Source organism: Ixodes scapularis, unplaced genomic scaffold (genome assembly GCF_016920785.2).
Source record: "Ixodes scapularis isolate PalLabHiFi unplaced genomic scaffold, ASM1692078v2 PGA_scaffold11__112_contigs__length_91849675, whole genome shotgun sequence".
Taxonomy (NCBI): Eukaryota; Metazoa; Arthropoda; class Arachnida; order Ixodida; family Ixodidae; genus Ixodes; species Ixodes scapularis.
In genome coordinates, this window is record NW_024609837.1 from 50539535 (window position 1) to 50557148 (window position 17614).

Genomic DNA, 17614 nt, shown 5'->3' on the forward strand with positions numbered 1-17614 from the left:
AGCGCTCGACGCAGTGGAACTTAAGCGGATAGCGGCTTCATGGCGGTTGCGGAACCATTCGCGCTGCTCCACACATCGCCGCTCGTTCCGCTCCCGCTCTTTTTCCTCCGAAGAGACGTTGCCGCCATCTATGAGCGACGGCGGCAACCAGTTGTCTGGTAGCCGCCGTCGCTCATAGATGGCGGTAGCTGCCCAAAGTTTCGTGTCATCATTTCTAGTCCGGCGGACACGATTTCGGGGAAACTAGCCCTCAACAGCTCTCCTGTGAAAAGTGTTTATGGTTCTTACTCTGCAGGGTGCAGCTACCAGGCATCTGACAGGATACCTGGTCACGCTTTTCTTGACGTCGTGCCTGCTGCTCTGCATTCGCACGTGTTGGCGATGGGGCCACAAGAAAGGGGGCGCGACCCTGCCCCCGGGACCTTGGGGGATTCCGTTGCTGGGGAACCTGGCTATACTGAGGAAGGATTTCCATCGCAAGCAGGGCATCGAATGGGCCAAGAAGTACGGGCCCGTATTCCGGTGAGTGGCAAAGAAAGCGCAGAGTCGATGGTCCCCGTCCTGGCGACGGGATGTGTGACGAACACCTGTGTCAGGGAGGGCTGGCTCACAGAGGCACGATCTTCCGTGAAACGGCAGGAAATAAACCTTCAGTTACGAGACAGTGTTTGTCTTGTATCGCTTACTTCGTTCCCTTCGTCCGTGTTCTTGGCGCTGTTTAAACCAAATCATCGATATTCAACAAATCAAGAAACTAGCATCGTTATAAAATCAATGGTAAACGAGCGAATCAATAATTAAAAAATATAAATGTATCAGGGAATAAATTCGCGAATCAGTAAGATTAAAAAGATAAAAAAAGAATACATACGTGAATAGGTGAGGCAATACATTTCCGAAATTCAGTGCCATCTGGTGGTTTGAATAGCAGTTTAAATTTTGCCATACCATTGACGGAATTGAACTTGCATTTTATCGGGCAACGTCACCTTCGCAAGTCAACGGCGCGCGAGGAATCGTTCAATGTGAGTTCTTTCTCGGTCACTTTCAGTTCGATGGTGACCAAGAACTTGCGCAGTGAGAACAAAGCTACAACCCACATAGACGCCTCGGTAAATTTCTATACACCAAAAGGCTTTAAAGCAGATTGTGTGTCACCCACAGATTGACCGAACCTGAGCTAAAAATAAACGCTTACGTAGCTCCTCTGTTCCATTCGTACGTGACGTCGTACTAATCCCCCGAACGTACAGGCGTCGCATCACCCGCTAAGGAGCATCTTCAACGTATTCCTTTATCAGTCACTAGAAGGCCGCCATTGTTACGGCACATATGCCGTTTCACAGATGATAATAGTGATCAAAGTGACCAGACTGAATTTTAGAAAGGGTCTCATATTAAAGGAAATATTGAATGAAACTTGTTGGTTTTTGTAGACTTGTTGCGTGGCCGACTTGCATCATTTGCCCCTGAAACTTTCTCGAATTGCGGGCTGTTGTGTTCACGCGTCCACGGTGATCATACACTCCGGTCATATTCTTCCAGGATCAGAATTGGCGTGCGAAACATCGTTCTGGTGAGCGACTTTGAATTGATAAAAGAGATACTGTGCAAGAAGGAGTGCCTCTTCCGTCCGCAGAGATGGGTGTTCAAGCACATTGGAGGTTCGTCGTTCTTTCGTTTCTTCATTGACGTACCGAGTTAGTCAGATCAATCGTTGGATGGTCGAAAAAACCGTGTAAATCGGTGTCGGAGCATATCTCGCTAGGGTTTGCCAAAAAGGTGTCAAGTTTGGAAACCTTGTGTATCGGAATTTAAGAGAAAACGACTTACCCGAGTGAAAAGCTACAACTAAAAACTTTGAAATTTGTACCCACGGCGTCCGTCTGCTAAAGATAGTTTCCCGATAGCCGAAACAGCCGATAGATGGCTTGAATACATCAACAGTCAACACATCTATTCCTTTCTCACATTATTTTAGTTTTTCATGTCTTTTGTCACCAAAAACCATTCACAAAACTTAAGAGCGTATCAGTACTGGTTTTGCGAATGGTCTGCTATTGCAGAAATCGAGCGAAGCGCCCGTCTTAGCCGCCTCCAATCTTACGTGTCGCCATCTGTTAGTTGTTAAGCCAGCCAGACACAGTTCGCTAGCAAACGGACACCGTAAGTAAAAATTTCAAATTCTTGATTTATATACATTTTTCGAAGTAACTTTTTTCAGTGAATTTTTTTGATGCACGAAATTCCCCCTCTTCAGGCACCCCTGTAGTAAATCCTAGCGCGATGCGTTTAAAAATGTCTACTGTCTTTTTAAACAGCCAGCGATCCATTTCCACTGGTATAGGCTAGATCTCGGTTAATATAATCTCAGCTCATGGCATCTTCTTTCCCGAGAAGGCTGTGCAGCTAAAAAGTGGGGCATGCTTTTAGGTTTTCCTTTACAACTCTACATTTTGAGTGGTAGGTTGCCAACGGAATGCACAAAAGGCGCATACCGCATTTCCCGCACCATGCATATCGTCCACAGGGCGAATTCGGGTTCATGCGTAAATGGTTTTGCTTAGATGCGGAGCGCAAGTTGGTCTGCTTCTTTTGCAGGGATTGTGGTTATGTCAGAACTCCCAGCCCTGATTGGCTCTTGTTGAAAGCATAGTTGGTAGACCTCAAAGCAAGCTGCCTTGAGGTCTACCCACTATTCTTTCAATTGGAGCCAATCAGAGCCCGGCGTTCTGACGTCACCACAACCCCTGCAAAAGGAGCAGACGAATTTTCCCTCCGCGTAATCCGCACGAAATGACTAGATCGCACATAGTGCCTAATCCAAACGAAAGAAATGATCACCAACAGCATATATTGACAAACACCTGCTTCATTAGTTCCCAAAGATGCTGTATCGTACGCAACTAAACAATAATATACTTGGTTGTTCGTAAACTTCTTCACCACTTATCACAGTGAACGACCACAGGAGCCGGCTGTGGTATGTGGCGATCCTGGCGGTTGGTCTTAAAAGTGCCGGTGAAAAGTGCGAGCAAACGCGATTATCACGGTCGTCGCGGCGTCCCAACTCCTGCCTCTCGAAGCTTCCGTGTTTTCTCAAGCTGAAGAGCGACCTGCACCAGAACAGGCGTCCGCCCCATCCACCACCGCTGTTGAGACACCGCCAGGATCGCGGCCGGAGACAGCGTGACACTATGACGTCATAAGGTTCAAAAGGGCTTTTGAATAAGGTTCAAAAGGGCTTACCCAAATGAACCCGAGGTACTCCGGCGGGTCTTGTCACGTGACCACGCCCTTTTGAAAAACGCTGGATGCGGGTAGGTTATAGAACGTCAAGGTACAAAACCCTTACCCTGGAGTAAGATCAAGTAAATTTTGGAACACGGCCATAAAGGGACCAGTTCGTAGGACGCGGTAAAGACGCCGGTCGGAGACGCTTTTCAGCCACCGTACTAAGTAGGCCCGACATCGCAGTTATGGATTTTGTTACGGGTAGTCTTTAATATAAAACACGGTGGCATTTTTTGGGGGGCCACGCTCCTCGATAAAGGTTTGATCCAAGTAGTGTAGGAATACCTAAATTTTTTTTTCCTTCACCCCAAAAGGCAGGCAGAGAAAAAAGTAACCTGGGCGTTGCTCGACAAGAGGCCTCTGCCTCCTCCACCGCAGAAGGGAACTAACGTGAATATACACCGTATGAAATATAATAAATAACAAAAATGCGCACCAAAATATGAAGTAATAGGCAGCTGAAAGTTGTCCAGGTTTTCGGTATTTACAACAAAGGACACCCTCTGGACTGTGGTCATTCTAAGACCACTCACGGAACACCCCATTAAAGGTTTTCGCAGTCGGCGAACCCATGCGCATGAGGAAAATACAGCTGCTTTGCAATAAATGCCAAGCTGAAAAGAGAAGGATTGGGTCTGTACAGGTGGGTTATACGGCAAGGAGGATAGAATGCAGCGACTAATTGTCCCAGACTAATTGTCGCAGAAGACAGATAATCAACGAAAATCTGTTAACTTCTGAGTTAGTAAAATTAACTCACGTCTTTAAATAAGCAACTTACTGAACGTCATCGAAGGCAACTAAATCAGTCAACTTTAGAGGCACTGGCAGCGTGTGGGAAGCGTTGAGGGCGCCAAAGCTACCACTCCTGCAACAGGCGCAATGCTGTCGCTGCGAAAACGTGGATAATAAGAAACGAAAAAAAAAAAAAACCGCGTGTGCGCGTCGTATTTTGAAGCATTTCCAATCATACCCCTCCCTCCCCCCCCCCCCCCCCCCAACAAAAAAAAAAAGAAAAACGCACAAGAAACAGCAACAACAAGAAACAAGAGACACAATCTACGCGTTTCAAATTCTTCGACAATTGACTCATTGGTGATTTTCAGTACCGCTCGGGTAGTTTTTATCGTAAGCTACCAACCAGTTAAATATTTCATCTTAGTTTCCTAAATAATTTGGGCGGATTAGCCACTGATCTCTATGACAATTGCTGGATCGCGTTTGCCCGCTCCGCGAATGCGGCCACTGGCGGCCATCTTTTTGGTAGAGTTATGTTACCTCTAGCCAACGTAAGCTGCTGCAGCCACTATCATCCATCCATGGCACAGCGCTGTGGTAGTTGCGGTGGCAGGCTGCCATCAAAGTAGCGTAGGTGATATTTCGTGCTTGATTGAAATTGTTTGACGAAACATATTTTTGAAATCCTGCGTGAACGATAGCCCGATCTTTGAGGACCCGGTGAAAGTTTCACGAAATCGCAGCACCGGGGAAAAGCAGCACAGCACGCATCGAAAGTCGCATCGAAAGAAGCATCGAAAGCAGACGCCGATACGGAGTCGGCTTTCGATGCGAGCTGCCCTGCTTTCCCCCGGTGCTGCGCTTCGGTAGAACTTTCGCCGGGTCCTCAAAGATGAGGCTACCGTTCACGCCGGGTTTCAAGAATCTGCTTCGTCGGACAACTTCAATCAAGCACGAAATATCACCCATGGTACAGTGTACTAGATCCACGGCTATACACCAACTCATGTTTACAAACAAACCGGAGCGCCCCTAGCAGACGCCATCGGCGCCGCGCATGCGCGGTGGACAGTGGGCAAGAAGCTCGCCGTCGCCCATAAACAAACCATTGAATTGTGTTGTTGTCGGCGTCGGTGTGAGTCCCCGTGCTCGTTTTCGCGTTGGAATTGTTGATTCTACATCCTCCTAACAATGTTTGACTACTTAAGCGACTTCAGCAAAATTAACGAGGCTCGTTACACCGCAAAACTTTGCGCGAATAATGTGACGTGCGGCGATTCATTTCACGTGGACGCCGCAGAATGGGCGCTAAAGCCTGACTCCCACGATGAGATTCATCTCGCTATTTTCAGTCGCGAAGTCGCTCGGGCTGCAAAAGAGTGGACCGTAGCTGAGATGGTGGACGTCGACACTGAAAACCGCAAGTAGAATCGGGCATAACAAGTCGGTGACGGCCACTGGTAACAATGATGAACATATTGTATCTACTGTTTACACTTAGCCTACTTACCCCAACCAGCCTTCAAAAGTGTATTGAGGCCTGCACTTACTTCTTATCACAATTACCGGGTCAACGTTTGGTTTACGGGCCGCTGTCGTTTGAACGAGCTGAAGACAAAAAGCAGACTAATTTGAAAGAGCAGACGACAGTTCAAACGGATGCGCCATGGAGTGCGGGCAACAAGCACCACGTCCCGCGTCAACGAACCATTGGAATATCACGCTGTCGGCGTCTGTGCGAGTCTGCATTCTGTTTTTCGCGTTGGAATTGTCGATTTTACGTACTCAGAGCAATGTCTTACCACTTTAATCGCCTGAGCGAAATTATCAAGGTTCGTTACGCCGCTAAACATAGCGTAAATAATTTGACGTGCGGTGATTCATTCGCATGAACGCCGCAGAATGGACGCCAAAACTATGATGAGATTCTTCTGGCTATTTTCGGTTGCAACGTCGCTCGGGCTGCAAAAGTATAGAAGGTAGCGGCGATGATCGACGTCGATACTGGAAATCGGAAGCGGGAACAGACCAAGCGTAACAAGTCTGTGATGGCCACTGGTACCTATGATCAACATCTTGTATCTACTGTTTACACCGAGCCAACTTAAGTCTTTTGAGCCCTGCAATTACATCTTATTGCAATCACCGGGTCGTAGTTTGGTCTACGGGCCGCTTTTGTTCGAACGAGCAGACGACAAAAAGCAAACAAGTTCGAAAGAGCAGACGATCAGGCAGCCCTGTAAATTTGAAGACGCACTGAACCCGCGGGTGGTCCGGACAACTTGGCAGTTTTGTCTCGTTTATATTGGAACAAAACAAATACATCTGGCGACCAGAAAGTGTTGCCCGCACAAGCAATCGTAGTTCGACAGCGTCTGGTTTGCCCTTGTCACGACTACTATCCACGTTTTCGGACGAACGGAGGGCGCAGAAACACATGAAAACTGATCTTTAAACCTTTCCAGACTCTCTTGGTACAGCCCCCATCGCAGAATTTCTACAAGAAGGCAGGTTTTTTGTCTGGTTTCTCCGAAAAGAACGCGGGAATGCATGTCTCGCACCGCGACTTCTGCCCACCACCCCAGACCGGAAGTGCGACGACGCGCCACCACCGCAGCGTGACGTAGGAGAGTTGAGTTGTTTATATTATGGCAACCTGCCGCCATTGAGCTGTCCGCCATATTACTATAAAGGCTAGAGATAATATAACTCTACCAAAAAGATGGCCGACCGTGGCCGCATTCCTATCCATAGGCGTAGCTGGTCAAACGCGATCCAGCAAGTAGACATAGAGATCAGTGGGATTAGCCGCCTGTTCGCGACTCGAATTATAGGTGGTGCCCCACGTTTTCCAATATGGCGGTTTTAGTGAGGGTCAGGAATGTTTGCCGGTATACCAGTTGCTAAGCCTGTCTACTTCGCCGAGCGACATAACTTATTCCTGCTTATACGAGGAAGAGCGCAGGTCGCCTATTTATCCTGAGAACAAAAACGGTGTTCAGCGTAATATTTATGCTAGGAGGCACGTTGTAATTTTAACGAAACCAAAACTTACGTGTACTTTGGATTCCATTTCTCGGAACCGGTGTTAATTTTGGATTCTTTTATAACTCAAGATATGTGTCACAATGCAATTATTGACCTAAAGAAGTTGTTAAGCGCACCTTTAATTTATGGCATGCATGTCCGATCCAGGCACTTCAAAAAATTTAGGGAATTCAGTGTTCCTTTAAAGACAGACTTTCATACACTTTAGAGCTCACATAGAACGTTGTACGTCTTGAAAATATTTGTCCTGATATTTGTATGCTCTTGCTACTTTTTCTCGCTCAGAGACTTTTGACGTGAAATAATGAACTAATAATGAACTGCGGGCCTTTTAATTGTTTTCGGGCTAATTAGGCGATTAACTGCTTTAAGATTATTCGCGGTACAAAAATGGCATAATGAATACAAATTTTACGAAATATCGTTACGGGTGATGAGTTTACATTATGATCATTAAAACTAGAAATTAAAAAAACGCTGCTATCACTACAAAAGCACGAAGACGGAACCGGAGTCGGATAGCGGAAGTGTATGTGTTTTCAAAGCAATGCGTGCCGCAAAGAGCTTTATATTACATCTACTGTTTGACTGCTTGTCTATCATGATAACGATGTCAGAGTTTTTCATCCGCTAAAAAAAGAACCTTAGTTCATTCCACTTTGAGAACGAGGATGACCAGCAAAGCTGTTTAGCACACGACATAGACGTGACTCAGAATTTTCAACAAAGGTAAACATGTTTATTGTCTTGATCAGTGGTCATCGTGACGAAAGGTGCGCACACACATGACGAGGTCTATCGCCATCCCGAGTTGCACACGCGCGACGCTACCGCCACCCGGCGGATGGAGAAGAAACTGGGCACCCAAGCGCTTGGAACGACGATAAAGACAGGGCGATGCGCTTCCTTCCTCCTCCTCCTTCCCGCTAATTTTCCCGCTAAATTTAGCGGAAAATTTTCTCCCTAAATTTAGCGCGGAAATTTCTCTGCGAAATATGGTGGAAAGCATTTTTCGCTAAACTTGACGGAGAAAATTTAGTTTTTGTTGACACACAAGAAAAAAACCCGGAACCCTAGCCATAAACAGCTTCACTGTAAAATAAATTATGATGCCTTTCTGGAAAGACTATTATGGTTAATTGGCGTATTTTTGTGATCGTGGCGTTTATTGGGATCCTACATTGCCGCAATTCGTAGTAATAATATTACGATAAGGTATTTTAATATGTCATTTTTCAACCTCTGATATAATTTGTTGCTTATCATCTAATTTGAAACGCGCGTCAAGTTTATTGTGCTACCGAAGTTCCGACTTCAGACAATCGAAAAAACTTCTAAAGTCGCCGTCAATCCTTCCGGACCAAATGCCCCCACACCAGATATTCTTTTTAATAATCAATTTTCCGTGAACATTTCGTTGCTTTAGTTTTTACCCGCCGTCGGTTTGCCAATCTCACACTTTCCAGTTCAGAAGAACGCCAACCCACTTCCCCGTCTGATCACTGCAACAAGTTTCGTTGGCGTTGGAAACCAGTGAAGCAGCAGTGAGTTGTTAGTATTGCATATACGAGCAAGCACAGGCACTGTGTGTTTGCGTTAACGTTGCGTGTTCCACACTAGGCGTGCGCGGTACACAAAATTGTGGTCTTGGCTCAGAGCATGGCGTTGACACGCATGCGCAGCGTGGAGCATGGAACTCTAACGCAAACGCACAACGCTTGCTTCTATACGCAATACTAAAATTCTCTATAAGGTACAATCCCACACCGGCGGCAACACTATTTCGGGAGAGTGAAGACTCCTTGTTTACAGTCGGAGATCGCATATCGCGAGCCATGATTGTGAGCAGTTCAGCCGTGCCCGCTGAGCAGGAGAACCGGGGGACCTTCTTCCTGTTTCCGCCCCGGGAGGGCGAGCAACGAGCTGGAGATGCGATATTATTTTCTCCGGTTGTTAAACTCACCTGCACAAAACGCATCAAAGGGGCACTAATGTGCGTTTTGAGATCGTCGTTTTATGGTCATAACTCAATCTACGAGCTCTAACCAACCTAAAACCCCAAAAACATATACATGCGCGGCCGATGTGCGTATTAAAAAAATGACCAAAGATCCTGACACTTATCGTTGGTGGAGAACGACAGATGGCGCTACTGAACCCGAGACCTAGAAGTAAGAAATGCCTTCGAGAAAGACGGCCTACATTATGGGCCCCTTAGCAGTACAAACAGTGATCCACCGACTGGGGAGTGTGACAAGCCGTTTTTTGGGACTCTTGCGTCGACTGGGACCCAGAAAAGAACGAACAATAGAGACGAGGCATCACGACAGCCAGGCCCAAGCGCCACGTGTGCCGAAATGGAACTACCAACATCGAGAATTTGTTCGTGGAACACCCCGCGTCCAGTGGCTCAACAAGGGACCAGTCAGGATGATAGAGGAATCCGGACACAGACAAGCACCGTAGGGGATCGGGCCAGAACTTTCTTCAGAATACATGAAAGAGTATCCACCGTTAGCTTGTCTGGAGATGCGGACACCTCCCGCAGTTACAACATGGACGGGACACCAGCAAGACCGAGTCTCCACAATGCAACCAAGCAGAGTAGCCCAGCACCGATACAGCTTACTTGCTGCGTGAAACAGCCCACCAAACAACCTGTTGGCCGGGGATGCCCGACACTCCTCAGCAGCTCCTCATTTGCCGCACCCGGGAGCACCCGACCAGGCCGACATATTTTCCACAGTTGCAAACCAATATCAACAGAACTGGGTTGCCGGAGACGTTCTTCGCCACCCTCCTGCGTCCCCTACGCTGCAGCTGATAGACCGCGTGGTGGGCCAACAGATCGAGGCTCAATAGTGTCGGAAGTTATAGGAAAAAGAGGAGCCGGTGCGCCTGATGTAGTTGATCACGTCTAAGCTCCGAATCGCACGAGATCAAAAGTACAGCGCCGGAAGCAGACAAGCTTTGTGGTAGGCTTCTTAAATATGAATGGCGCAAGACGTCAGCGAAAGTGGCATGAATTATGTACGGCCCTGCACATGCAACGCGTGTCCATTGCAGGCTCTCATTTCAAAGAGAATGCGCCACAAAATACATACACACACATACATACCTATGAATATCCAAGGAAGGGGTGGTAGAACGAGCACGTAGATTGAGTTATGACCATCAAACGAGGATTTAAAAACCCACTTTAATTCCCCTTAAAGGTACCCTTCTCGCATTTTATTTTAACCTCTCCAGCGTCAGGCAAGGCACCCTGTATAGTGATTTCGCTCACTTCCTAGGAAAGGCGCGTTTTTTTTCTCGTTTTTTTTTTTTAACTTCCATATGTTTTTTTTATATCAAATTTATGCTGGCGTTAACGTTTTTGTTTTTAGGCGTCGGCTCTCTCAATGGTAAAGCCTGGCAGGAAAACCGCCGCTACTGCGTGAAGTCTCTACGAGAATTGAGCTCTGGGAAGAAATCTATGCTGGAGCATGTTAGGGTAAGTACTCTTCCAGCTTAGTTCCCTGGAAGCTTTCAGAAAATCGCACAAGGCCCCTCGTCGACCCCACACCGCATTGCGTGGCGCGGGGAACTGTGGGGCCAAGTCGATGCTTCGTACACCCTGAAAGCGGCGCAATTTATTCTTCCTTACCACTCAGAATTCAAAACAAAATGAAAAGAGCACTTTCAGAAAAATAAAGTGCATTCTTACACCCCTTGTCTCTTATAAGACACCCCAAAAATTCCAGTTTGACTTACAGCGAGCTGACGTCAAACCGACGGTACAAACTTTCATGAGAAGCTTGATAGCCGTGTGGTAAAACTTGTTAAAATAGCTAATGAACGTGTTACTGACAAAGAAAAAACACAAAAAAATTGAGTTTTCTTTGCTCTACTGCAAAACCTCATTCTTTTCTTTCTGTGCTGTTTTATACGTACTTTAGCGGTTTAATAAGTTATATCGCACCGCTATCAAGCCCCTCGTAAAATTGGGGCCGTCTGTTCGACTATAATATGCTGTCCGTCGAACTGAAGTATTGGGGGTGCAATATATAGGACAAAAGGGTATAAAACGACATCCTTTATTTTTAGAGTGAGAGCAAACATATCACAAGGCCGATAGGTACTCTGTTTTGTTATCACCCCTCTTTCTTTGCATTCTGAAATTGCAAAATGATAAGCTAGCATGCACCACTCCTTCTATTCAGGGGTACCCTTTCGCATGTTATACATCGGATTGCCGCTGTGTGTCTCCGGCGGGAGGCGCTGCGCATATTCAAATTATTTGTAGTCTATCTGTGGTAGCGGAGGTATTCGCCCATAATTAAAGCGAGCAGCCTCTGATATCATTTGAACGTCTTTTAGCTTTTCTCAAAACTACAGGTATCTTACAGAAACTGTAGTCAAGTTTTAGTCTAGTCTGAGTACTTTGACCAATGTATTTTTTTTTAACTTGCCTAGTATGGCGCAGTATGGCCATCGGAGCTCTTGCGCCATAAAATCCGCAAACAACAACAGCAACGCCCATATTAAAGCGACGCATTGCGGGAAGGAAATCACCTTCCGGCCGTCATTGCCATTATCAAAGCCGCGATTTGCGGCAGATGTTGTTTTCGGTTAGCTGCGCCGTGGTGGGCTAAAGACAAGCAGATTACTAATGTAGCTAGCTCGCTTAAATGAACAATTATTTCGCATCTAACGCTAAACGGCGACAGCGAAAAACAAAAACAAAAACAAAACAAATGTTGGTCGCCGGTCTACATCGACGAACTCAGTTGCATTCGTTTTCCCGAGCGACCAGCTCCTGACAGATGACCGCGCATCCTTTTGGTAGCTGGCCTTTACGTCAATACCTCACAAGTTTGCCATCGAAGGGAAGGACGACGTCTAGATATCGCAATATGCGCACGTTCAAAATCGAGGCGCACTTTAAAAAGCCCGGTCATAACATAATGGTTTTCTTTTATTTTCATTGATCCAAAACAGACGTTCTACTCTTGTGCATTGAAGGAAATGGTCAGGAACATGTCAAATGTTTGTTTGCCTTGGCTGTGCTGTTCTTTTGTTAACAAACTCTTAAATTCGGACAACGATCGCTCCACTTCCATGGAGACAAGCGGCAAAAACCTGCGAGCGACCTGCGAAGTTTGTCTTTCGCAGAGCGAGCCAACAACCACGCGCCAGCGGAGCGCGCACGGAAACAGCGGCGCGTCGCCGGAAGCCATGGCAGACCAACAGAACGATATCACTAAGCGTACCCCCGCAGGGGGCACCTGTGAAAGCAGGTGTTTGGAGAGTGGCGTCTCCACGGACCCTGAGCCCCGCAGGGGGCGCCTGCACCTTAGGTGCTAGGTGCTTGGTGAGTAGCGTCACCACGGACCCCAGCCACGGCTACATAACGGACCCTGAGTAACAAGTGGGTAAGACCCACCCACGTCTGGCTGTGCGTGGCGAGCCCGTGTCCAGGCAAAAGGGCATCCTGGTGGTTGAGCTGAGCCCGGGGTAGGTTTGGACCCTTCGGGGTCCCCCGGGCGAGGCAACACACCACTTTGGCCCCTGCTTCCTGTAGACGGGAGTCCTGGTAAGGCCCGGCCAGGATGATTCAGTCTAGTCGCCTTTTCTTCTACTATCCCCTCCAATCTTTTACCTTTACCTTTCCTGCTTCCTTTATTTCTCTCTCATTTCTCTTCCTCCTTTTTCACCCCTCTTTGGCGGCAAGGGCTAACCTTGGGTGGCAATAGACCTCTGTCTTGACCCACACTTGGGTATAGTTTCCCGGCAGCACTGTTAGCGTAACGTCTCCAGCCAAGCCCTTCTTGTTATGGTGCGTTACCTAACCCCTTGTTGGGCTCGGTGGTGGGTGGTGCACCGCGGATTCTGAACATTCTTTGCCCCTCTTATGGCACCCCTCTGTTCTAAAACCTCTGATCGGCCCCTGAAAAGGGGTCGGACCGAAGTAAAACTGAATGATAGGTCTTCACCGGTACAGAACACTTTTATCCGATTCCTTGTTATGCACTCTGAACAAGACGAAAAACCTCTTGCGAAGTTGTCACCTTTTCTGATCGCAAAAACCCTAGAAACCCTTGTAGGCAAAAACTTCAATGCAAAGAAGCTAGTATCTGGTGACTTGCTTGTTGAAGTGGAAACTGGCACACAGAGTGCTGCCCTCCTGGACCTAAACAAGATTTCTGAGTATAGAGTCTCCGTCACTCCACATCGAACACTAAATAATTGCCAAGGAGTAATTTCCGAGGATGATTTGCTAGAGTCAAGTAACGAGGAGATTTTGGAAGGTCTTTCCAGTCAAGGAGTAACGGCAGTACGACGAATCCTGCTTCGTAAAGACGGACACGAGCGACCAACAAAACATATTGTACTTACATTCTCTTCCACTGTGCTGCCTCAAAGTGTCAAGGCGGGCTACCTCCACTGTAAGGTGCGCCCATACGTCCCGAACCCGAGACGCTGCTTCAAGTGTCAACGGTTTGGTCATGGCTCTGCCACCTGCCGCGGAAAAACAACCTGCGCAAAGTGTGCATGCACAGACCACCCAAAGGGCTCAACTGCACTGGTTCCCATCCTGCTTACTCGCGATCGTGTCCAAAGTTTAAAGAGGAGAAAGAAATTTTAACCTTAAAAACAAAGGAAAACTTGAGCTACCATGAGGCACGAAAACGCTTTTCGTTCCTTCAAGGAGGAACATACGCCGAGGCGGCCGTCAGGGGGACTAGGTCGCTGTCAAAGGCATCAGTGGGTGCCCAGTATAGTCTTCGAGACACTGAGTGCGCACCCAGTCCCCTCACCCCTACAGAGACTTCTGTGGGATCTCAGACGCCTGGGGCCCCACAGAAGCTCACGAAGTCCAAGGCGTTTCCGCAACGCCTGGCCCCGAAGGTTCGGGTGGTGCTTGACCCCACCCGTTCCCAAGTCCGAAAGGGATCCCCTCCTTCCTCTGCACAGGGGGTGGAGGAGGCCATGGAGGTCAATGTCCCATCCACCGAGGGTAGCATGGAAACTGCCACCCCTGTGCCTTCATGCTCGAAGGCAGGCAATGTTTCCTCTGCACCCCAAAAAAAATCGGCGCAGGCATCCCAAATGCCTGCCGGCTCGTCAGGCAGAGGCCGGGCACAGCCCACTCGCCTGACCGACAATGCGAGAAAGCCGGGTCACTCTGACGAGGCAGTCTCGTTGAGGGGCCCAGAGGTATCAACGGAAGAGAAAATGGAAGAGGCCGGTCTAGCTTCAGATGACGACTTGCTTCCTTCGGGAGCGGAGTCCTTGTCGTCTTCCGCGGGTGAGCCCGCAGAACGACAGAAAGACAATGCTAGAAAGAAAAGAAATATTCCACGGATTTTAGCTCCGAAAGAAAATTAGCTGAACTATATATAGGTATCTTTTTAACTTTTTTATACGTTTTAGGGGATTTCACTAAAAGGCAGCAACACCGATATTTTTATGCACTTTTGCCCACAACTTTTTATCGATTTTAAATAATTTTTATGGGTCATCTTTCTTTTATGCAATGGAACTGTCGAGGTCTCCTACGCAACATTGATGACATTAGTTTTTTTCTTAGTGAGCTACGACCGATAGCTCTGGCTTTGCAGGAGACTCGTTTGAATTTCAATCATACAAATGTTTTACGGTCCTATCACACTTTTCGTAAAGACCGCCCATCATCTCATTCAGCCGGTGGTGTGGCAGTTGTTGTGCGGAGAGGGGTGGCATGTGCCGAGGTGCCCCTGGACACTCCGCTCGAGGCAGTGGCTGTGAGGGTTCTGATCGACCGGTTAATCACCGTTGTTTCCTTGCACCTTCCGCCACAGATCACAGTGCACATGCGTGAACTTCAAAAGCTCATTGCCCAACTACCACAACCCTTTTAATATTAGGCGATTTTAATGCTCATCACACCATGTGGGGCAGTGCACGAGTTGACTCACGTGGAGAACTCATAGAACGACTTTTATTGTCATCGAATCTTTGTCTTTTAAACACGAAATCTCCAACCTTTTTTAGTGATGCTCATAACTCCTTCACCTGCATCGATTTATCTTTATCATCGCCCTCTCTGCTTCCTTGTTTTTCCTAGAAGGTTTTAGAAAACCCATTCGGGAGCGACCACTTCCCGATTGTCGTAGAGAGCCTAGCTGCTGTTAGTACGCTTTTAGAATGTACGCCGAGATGGCGCCTTGACAAAGCGGATTGGGAACTCTTTTGCTCATCTGCAACATTTGATATTTCTTTATTATCAGTCTTGTCTCCAGATGATGCTACAGCCTATGTTACTAAAAAGATAATTGAGGCTGCAGAACAATCTATTCCTCGCACCTCTGGGAAATTACCAAAAAAGTGCAGGCCCTGGTGGACTGAAGAATGTTCCACGACAATGAAGAAACAAGACAAAGCTTGGGGCATATTTCGACGGTACCCCACTGTAAATAACAAGATTGAATTTAAAAGGCGAAAAGCTCAAGCCCGCTGGACTAGAAGGCAAGCAAAAAAGAAATCGTGGACGAAATATGTCTCCTTACTGAACAGCTTTGTCCCCGCAAAGGAGGTGTGGTACCGTTATCGCAAAATCAAAGGGGATTACCGCTGTTTTATTATCCCTCCATTTTTCAAGAATGTCCCCACATCACAGAAAGACTTGGGCAATACTCTTGGCGTTCACTTCCAGAGCGTTTCGAGTTCTGAAAACTACAGTGCCACTTTTAAACAGTTTAAAATGAAAGCAGAATGCGAGCGAATAGTTATGTCGGGGGCAACCTCTACACCATACAACCAGCCCTTTACGCTCCGTGAACTGGAGTTGGCTCTTGACATCAGGAAACAGTCTGCCCCAGGCCCTGATTTCATCCACTATGAGATGCTTCGTAGGCTGCCCCTACAACATCTGCTTAGTTTTTTCAACCTTCTCTGGGAAAAAAGCTTACTTCCCTGAATCCTGGAAAAGAGCACATGTTACCCCTCTTGAAAGCTGGCAAAGACCCCTCTCTTTGCTCGAGCTACCGCCCGATTGCCCTTACAAGCTGCCTTGGTAAGACGTACGAAAGACTTATCAACAAACGGCTGGTGTTTTTTCTTGAAGAACAAAACTTATTTGATAACAATCAGTGTGGTTTCCGCCAAGGCCGGTCTACTCTAGATCACCTTGTGCGCCTTGAGACGAGAATCCGGGAGGCTTTTGTAAAGAGGCATCACTGTGTGTCTGTATTTTTTGACCTGGAGAAGGCGTACGACACGACCTGGAGATATGGAATCATGCGAGACCTTTATGCCTGCGGAGTACGGGGCCGCATGTTACGTTGTATAAAAGCTTTTCTGACTGGGCGGACCTTTCAGGTTCGACTAGGCACCACATTATCAGACACAGTTGTTCAAAAAAATGGGGTTCCTCAGGGGGGCATCCTGAGTGTCACATTATTTGTTTTAAAGATTAACACCCTAGCTCAAATACTGCCACCTTCCATTGAACACTCATTGTATGTCGACGACCTACAGATATCATTTTCCTCTTGTAATCTGTCCAGCTGTGAACGCCAGCTGCAGCTAGCAATTAATAAGATCAGTAAGTGGGCCGACGAAAATGGCTTCAGGTTTTCATCCGGAAAAACGGTGTGCGTTCCATTTTCTCTTCGACGAGGGCTGTCCCTTGAGCCAGTGTTGGAATTGAACAGAGCACCTATACCAGTTAAAGCGGAGCATAAGTTTCTGGGAGTCATATTTGATAAGAAATTGAATTTTATTTCTCACTTAAAGGAATTGAAACAAAAGTGCCTGAAATCCCCAAACATCTTGAAAATTTTGTCACATAAAACTTGGGGCTCTGACAGACTATGCCTGCTACGCTTGTATAACGCTTTGGTACGATCCCGTCTTGATTATGGTGCCGTCGTGTACAACTCAGCGCGACCATCCTCCCTGAAGATGTTGGACCCAATACACCACCTTGGCTTGCGCCTTGCTACGGGTGCATTTCGGACATCGCCTGTTTTAAGCTTGTACGCGGACTCTCACCAGATGCCCCTTTCCAAGCGACGGCAGTACTTGGGCTTGAGCTATACTTCCAGGATTTTGTCTAATCCTCACCATCCAACCTTTTTTGCTCTCCAGCAATCTCAATTTTCTCGCCTTTTTGAAAATAAACCAAGCATTGTGCGGCCATTGAGCTTTCGTGTTCACAGTGAACAGTCATCTCTCGGTCTCGACCTTCATGGCATTAACCTTCTCCAAAAAGCCGAGAGTATTCCCCCTTGGAAAATGCTTCCGGTATCATGCGACTGGTCATTCACACGGTATAGCAAGCATAATGTCTCCCCTCTGCTTATTCAACAAGAATTTCTTGGCTTACAGAATAAATATGATGACTATACTCAATTTTATACAGATGGCTCCAAGACTTTTTCTGCAGTGGGATCGGCTGTTTATTCTGAGGTTTTCATACAGGCCCAGCGGCTTAGCTGCATGGCTAGTATTTTTACTGCGGAGCTATATGGTGTTCTCCTTGCAATCGAGTATATCACCACCAGCAAAA

At 47.2% G+C, this 17614-nt stretch overlaps 1 protein-coding gene across 1 annotated transcript in view; it reads left to right on the forward strand.

The window, feature by feature from the left end:
- Positions 1-17614, forward strand: part of LOC8043420 (cytochrome P450 2F2) — a 61425-nt gene that overhangs the window by 20200 nt on the left and 23611 nt on the right. Inside the window, exons 3-5 of the mRNA XM_040211922.3 lie at positions 296-522; positions 1546-1664; positions 10467-10573. Of these exons, the coding sequence (XP_040067856.1) occupies positions 296-522; positions 1546-1664; positions 10467-10573 (453 nt within the window). The remainder of the gene's footprint in view (positions 1-295; positions 523-1545; positions 1665-10466; positions 10574-17614) is intronic.